We start from the raw sequence: 7,293 nt of genomic DNA on the forward strand, positions 1-7,293 counted from the left end.
CGAGAAAGCCTCTTTCCTTTTTTATTCCCCTTTTTAGAGTTCTTTTCCGGGCGCCAGCCGATTGACTTCCCCCCTCCGACCCGGCCAAGTGTGTCGGATTCAGCCCCGACTCCTTCCCCGTCGTTTCCTCCGCCCGTGGCCGCCTCGGAGGGCTCGGACCGCCCTGGGCACCCGGGCCGGGGCTTCCCGGGCGCCGGACACGACACCCCTTCCTGGGCGTGGGGGCGGGGGGGGGAAAAAAAGCCGGGGCGGGAGGGGCCGCCTCGCCCGCGCCCCCAGGTGCGCCTTGCTGGGGGGCCGGGCGTGCCCCTTCCGCCTTCCTTCCTCGGTGGAAGCCCCTGAAGCCCGCCGGCGTCCAGATTTGGGTGGTGGTTAAATTGCATTGACTTTTATTTATTTATTTTTTTAAATCCCAGCGTATTTCCCTCAAAATTCGACCTGGCTTTATAAAAGCCCAACGACTGCAAAGACTTTAGTCTTAATCCTTCTTTCCGTTTTAGATAGGGCAGTCTCGAGTTTGAAGCAGAACGAGGTAGCGTGTGGCAAGTGCATGCTCCCTTAATTCCGAGTTTATACTTACCCTGCACCGAGTCCGTGCCGTCGCTGGAGCCGGCCGACTTTGAAAAAAAGCCATGGGAGGTGGTAAAGGCGGTCAGAAGTGGGGTATTATGTAATGAGCTCCCACGGACCTGCCCCTCGCTGGGGTGCCATCGTTAACTCCTAACCAGATTCGCCTCGTCCCCACGCTGCCTACTCCTCACTGTTGGCACATCGCTGACGTTATTTCATCAGTATTTCAGGATGTGTTTGTAAGACAGGGACTCTTACCCGGCCTGTTCTCATCCCACTTAAGTAATTAACCCCGAGTGCTGCAGTCTTTAACCTGGAGAGCTTTGTGGTACTAGGAGCATTTTTGCAGTGACTTTTTCCCCTTGTTGACCTGAAAGAGCCCAAGCCCCGAGTTTTGGTTTGGCCTTTAGTCAGCGTTTTTAGCTGGTGACCAGCGTTCCAGCCCGGTGGTGTGTATGTAGAAGCAGGTCTTCAGACCGCGGCTTTGCCTTCTGGAGGAAGGGGGAGAAACGCCGCGTTGTCCTTGGTAGCTGCGCAGTGTACTCGGTGTTGCTTAGCCTGCTCTTCCCAGCGCCGGTGAGACTCGGCCCTACCATGGACGCGAAGCAGGCTTTCCTCCGGAAAATGGCTTTCTCTTAGTACAGACCTGATTATGCAAATTAATTATTACGTTGTCATGTTAAAATTGGCTTCTCACCCACACAGGGGACTCCTCCACTGAGCAAGTAAAACTAAGTTGGACATAGAGTCGTTTTAAGTGGTAAAAATTTAAGGTAAAACGTTAAAAGTACAGGCCAAAACATATTCAGAAATATAGCCAGGTATCATTTCAGTTGTTACGTTTCAAAGTAAAGAAGATGTCTTAAGCCCCTAGGCGATCGTTCACTTTTCTAATTTGATGTATTAGTATTTAAACTGGAGAGGGTCAAGTGTAAGAAATAAAGTTTTAAAAATACTGTAACTTGTTTTTAAAGAGGTTTTTAAAATGTTTGACTTTTGATTTACTGCCCTGGAAATTTTTTTGTCCCAATACCTGTTACTATGTAAATAAATCATATGAATTTGTCATTTGTAAAGATGGAAAACAAAGACTGTTGCTATACCTTTAGTAATCCACTAGCTCCAGAAAATGTAACTTCAAGGATGAGCACAGCACCATAGGGGTGGGGAGGGTAAAGATAGTATTTTTGTGCTCAGGGAGATGGCCACTTAAGGAATATTATTCAAGTCACAGTTCAGATAACATTAGGCCAAGAATCAGAACCTTTAGTGTTGAGTTAAAAGCTGTAGATTATAATACACGAGAAAATACCACTATTTTCCTGACTTTTTTCCCTCATGAATAAATAACTGTGAATTTTTTTTTTGGAGAGGTTTTTGCTATAGGTCGTGTGCTCTGCAGAAAGACAGAGAGAGACATTGAGACAGAAAGTGAGAAATCACCCCAGAGAGGGGATGGCCATGGCACAATCCCTTCTCCTCCATTCTCCTCTCGGGGATGTTGGGCATGCACGCACACGCGCCTGGCATGAGTTTAAGTCACCAGGTCCGCAACCCGAACCGCAGTCAACTACATGGGAGTCCAGTGACATAGCCATTACGCCAGCTGCTGGTCCCAGTACTGTGAAATTTTAGAAAACTAAATTTAGTCAACTATTTTATATTCCTGAGATCTTAAAAAAAATTAACATTTTTGTGTTTAAGATTTTGCATTAGAGGTAATTACTCCATTCAGGTTGTTTTCAAAGGTATAACTGATGTTTATGAAAATAGTCAAAAATATGTTTCATAGTAATTGGATTTGTGACTACTGGTTTGTAAGTTGGTTAGTCATTAAGCTTTTGTGCTTTGTAAGTATATAAATATGTATTCATTGTAAAAAAAAATACTGACAGATGGAAGCGTATAGAGTAAAAAAAATTAGCCTTTTTTATTTTTTGCACCCCTTTCTTAACTACACCAAAAGACTTGTGTAGTGATGTTGAATGAGAATCCCTAGGTTCTTATTTTTATATGTAGCATTTAAGACTTTAAATATTTGGAGATTATATATTTAAAATTTCTTTTTTCCACAGAGAATATGAAACAGGTGTCAAAATGACATCCAGATTTGGGAAAACATACAGTAGGAAAGGCGGAAATGGCAGTTCAAAATTTGATGAAGTCTTTTCTAACAAACGGACGACTCTTAGTACGAAATGGGGAGAGACTACATTCATGGCTAAGTTAGGGCAAAAGAGGCCCAATTTAAAAGCAGATATCCAAGAAATTCCGAAGAAACCTAAAGTGGAAGAAGAAGATACTGGAGATCCCTTTGGATTTGACAGTGACGATGACTCTCTACCAGTTTCTTCGAAGAATTTAGCCCAAGGTAAGGGTTCCTCTCATCCAGAACCTGGCGAAGCTGCTCAGCTGGAAGAAGGCACTTCAGTACTTGAAACTAACAGCAGAATTAGTCATGCGGTGGGTGAAGACAATGCCATGTCTGAGAAATGCTTACCTTTGGAAGATTTGTTGCTTGGGACAGAAAAGAGCACAAACCGAAGTACAGAAGAAGATGCAAGCAAAAGTAGTGGTGTTAAGTTAGTGACTTCAGGTAAGTTTCCATTTTCATTTTGAACCAAGAGAGCTTTTTGCAAGCCACTTTAGTGATTTAAATTCTAAAAAATATATATTACTTGGGTTTTCTTTGTATGTTTATGACTAAAGGAGATTGTTGATAGACTTGTAAAAGAAAGACTTGTAAAGAAAGCCACTGGAGGTTGAAATTGAATTTAACCAACTTGTAGGTAAATGTTTGTAGACGGTTAGGGTGCAGGTTGAGAACAGTCTTATTAAACCCCTAACCCCAATCCCAGTAAGAAGCATCTCTTTCATGTTGTGATCTCGCAGTATCTCAAGTCTTACTATGGAGTGTTTAAATGAATACTGGTAATAAAAAATGAGGTGAGGATTTACAATGAGAATTAAAAATGTTAGACTTTCTTCTAAAACTCATTCAGAAAGATTAAAGAGTTACTGAGTGGTAACACTAAAGAATTTAACTTTATTACAAATTAAGATTAGTTTGGAGTCTGGGGCCAAAAGCAACTTGTAGTGATAAATTTTAATACGCAAAACTGGTTATACTTTTTTTTTTTTTTGGAGAGATTTTCACTGTAGGGCGCATGCGCTCGCCAGACAGAGAGAGACATAGAGACAGAAAGCGAGAAATCACCCCCCGGGGGGATGGTCACGCCGCAATCCCTTCTCCTCCATTCTCCTCTCGGGATCTTGGGCACGCACGCACACGCGCCTGGCGTGAGTTTTAAGCCACCGGGTCCGGGACATGAACCGCGGTCGACAACGTGGGAATCCAGCGACATAGCCATTACGCTAACTGCTGGTTCCCAAAACTGGTTATACTTTTCAAGTGTTAATTTTTAAATTTGGCATCTGGTAGTCTTTTATAAGAAGGCATATTTTGAGACCAGCAGATGACGTAATGGTTATGTTGTTGGTCTCCCACGTAGTCCACTGTGGTTCAAGTCCTGGACCTTGTGGCTTAAAACTTAGGCCTACTGCCTGTGCATGTCTGCCCAAGAGGAGAATGGAGAAGGGATTGTGGCATGGCCATCCCCCGGGAGGGGTGAATTCTTGCTTTATGTCTCTGGTGAATGCATGCGCCCTATAGCAAAAATCTCTCAAAAGGCATTTTTTGTCAGTTTTACCCCCTCTCACTTCTGTAGGGGGTTTGAGACCTGTAAATGTAAGGCTATGCCTGACTGAAATACTGAAGACCTGTGAGATTGGATGGGGAGGAGAAATTACCAGTGCCCTGTGGGCAGTGTAAGGACAGCATGGCAGCACTGTGGTTGGTCCAGCAAAGCTTGGTTCTGACTTCTTGGTGGAGCTCAACAGCAATAAAAGGCTTTGTTTTGTAGATCTCATGTAGTTAAAAGCTAGAAGGACACAACGTTGCTAGTACTGAATTCTTAACCTGGATTTCTCCTTTGGAGGTTTAATATAAGATGCATCAAACAGTATAATGGACTGTGCTTTGCACAGTTTTTCTAAAAATGTGGACCATTTTTTCACTTTCTCTCATCGATGAGAGGATGAGCCAGCTGTTACTGTCATTCCTGTGATCTTCCCGGTTAATTCTGATTTGGCTGTCCTTACTGCTTTGCCCACACTTTTCCTGAAGCATTATCTATGAATTAAGCTTAGGTTAAATTTTCACGAAAGAAGCATAAGAACTTTCCCGAAGATACTACCGTAGAACTTTTGAGATAGAATGAATTGTAACTTAATCTCTCACTGTATAGGTGAGGCTGAAAGAGGTTAAGTAACTAAGATCAGCTAGTGGCAGAATTGGAATGAGATTCATTTATTGATTCTGTAGCATATTATTGAGCACCTATTTGTCAAATCATTTTGCTAGGCTCTGCAAATGCTGTTTCACTTGAGTTACCTGTGTTCTTGCTGCCGTTTCTTTCCATTCCCCGAGTCAGTCTGCAGTGTTGGGAGGTAGGCTGGAGGAAGGAAGCTGAAGCTGGGCAGGTGGTACAAGGCGGTCAGGTGTGGAGAGCAGTTAGTTTGTGAAAATAGGTGACTTTTGCATGCAAAGCCAGTTGTTTTAAAATATTAATCGCCCACAAATGTAAATGTAACTGATGCCATTTAATTTCTCTAATCTTTTTAAAAGCAAAATCTAATAAACACATGTAACTTCCTTTAGCCCAATACAAAAAATACAAAAAGTACCAAATATCAACAACAACAAAACTGTTAACAAATAGCACTTTCATATGTAAATACTTTTTTCTTTTTCTTTCTTTTTTTTTTTTGGAGAGGTTTTTTGCTATAGGGTGCACGCGCTCTCCAGAAAGACAGAGACAGAGGCAGAAAGTAAAAAATCACACCCCAGGGGGGATGGCCATGACACAGTCCCTTCACCATTCTCCCCTCGAGATCTTGGGCATACACGCACACGCGCCTGGCATGAGTTTAAGCCACTGGGTTGGGACTCGAACTGCGGGCCACTACATGGGAGTTCAGCAACATAGCCATTATGCTAACTGCTGTTTCCATAAATACTTTTTATTAGCCCTGCTAAAGTAACTTACAAAAATGCATTTCTCCATGTGTCTAAAAGTCCCATGTTTTCTCAAACTAACTGTTCTCCACAGTCAGGAAGGCTTCCCTGGGAGAGTCTCCGAGAAGAAGTATCGACAGTAGGCAGTGGCCCTGACAGGGTATGGAATAATGACGCGTTCTTAGGTAGGGGAGCAATGTGGAGGTTAAATATTCCTAGGCAGCCATTGTTTATGTATTAATAGCTTTGCTGATGGTCTCTATGTATGTCCAGCTGCTGTTGGAAGTTGTTGGTGTGAACTAGAAACAAGTTTTTTTCTTTCTTTCTTTGAGAGGTTTTTGCTGTAGGGCGTGTGCTTGCCAGAAAGAATGAGACAGAGAGACAGAAAGCGAGAAATCACCCCCTGGGGGCTTGGCCACGCTGCAATCCCTTCTCCTCCATTCTCCTCTCAGGATCTTGGGTATGCATGCCACATGAACATGCGCCTGGCATGAGTTTGAGCCACTGGGTCCGGGACTCGAACTGTGGTCAACTACATGGGAGTTGAGCGACATAACCATTATGCCAACTGCTGGTCCTAGAAACAGGTTTTCTGTGAAATGAGATAATAAGCTTCCCAGCTGGTACAGCTGAATTGTAGTTCTGATGCTGATATGGTGACTCAGCTGAATCCAAACTATTATTGTTCACGAGGAGAAAACGTATACTAAAATACAGATAAATAGATATATTTAAGAACTTTTTGTCTCCCTTATATCCTCATAAAGTGGGAAGGGAATGATGCAGCACTGGGAAGATTTTTTTCCTTCTTTCCTTTGGTCACCCAAAGCTGGAGCCTCTTGGCAGCTCCTATATGGTGAGCCAATTCGAGGGAGCGCGTTTAATTTTTATGGTAGTCTTCTCCTATTCGTGATGTTTGGAAGTTAATTTTTTTTGTTTTTGAAGAGAGGTTTTTGCTGTAGGGCACTAGTGTTCACCAGAAAGGCAGAGAGGGACGGAGAGACAGAAAGCTAAAAATCACCCCCCAGGGAAGATGGCCATGCTGCAGTCCCTTCTCCTCTATTCTCCTCTCGGGATCTTGGGCATGCATGCACATGTGCATGGCATGAGTTTAAGCTGCCAGGTCTAAGACTGGAATCATGATTGTCCATTTGTGAATCCAGTGCCTTAACCATCACACCACCTGCCAGCCCTGCAAATTGGTTTTCTTTTTTTTAATTATATATTTAATTTTATTTATTTATTCATTTATTTTAATTTGACCAGAGAGAGACAGAGAGAGAAAGAGTGAGAAAGCAAGCCGCCAGGTCCAGGACTTGAACCGTGGTCAGCCATGTGGAAGTGTCCAGCACCTTAACCACCACACTACCTGCTGGTCCCGCAAATTGGTTTTCTTATAACCCTTTGTAAATTTGGATATTTGAAGGTTGGTCATTGTTCTAAGAGTGCCGTTATACTTGATGACCTTCGTTTTTCTCCCTCTTCGCTCTAAACTCTGGGTATTTCCCTTGCACCTGCATTCCTTTTCTTGAATTACATCTGTGAGGTTGTCATCGCCTTTACTCACTCTTGAAGATTGGAGGCCCAAACTGTTTTTTTTTGGGGGGGGGATGTGGGGGGGTTTCTCTATAGGGGGTGTGCGCAGG

The 7,293-nt window shown here is 43.2% G+C and overlaps 1 protein-coding gene across 3 annotated transcripts in view; it reads left to right on the top strand.

The window, feature by feature from the left end:
- Positions 1-2,626: 2,626 nt before the first annotated feature.
- Positions 2,627-7,293, top strand: part of WAPL (WAPL cohesin release factor) — a 91,144-nt gene continuing 86,477 nt past the window's right edge. For all 3 annotated transcript variants that reach the window (XM_006165496.3, XM_014582947.2, XM_006165497.3), the window contains exon 1: positions 2,627-3,166. In XM_006165496.3, the coding sequence (XP_006165558.1) occupies positions 2,668-3,166 (499 nt within the window). In that variant the 5' untranslated portion in view covers positions 2,627-2,667. The remainder of the gene's footprint in view (positions 3,167-7,293) is intronic.

This window comes from Tupaia chinensis, unplaced genomic scaffold, assembly GCF_000334495.1.
Source record: "Tupaia chinensis unplaced genomic scaffold, TupChi_1.0 Scaffold143923_1, whole genome shotgun sequence".
Lineage (NCBI taxonomy): Eukaryota > Metazoa > Chordata > Mammalia > Scandentia > Tupaiidae > Tupaia > Tupaia belangeri.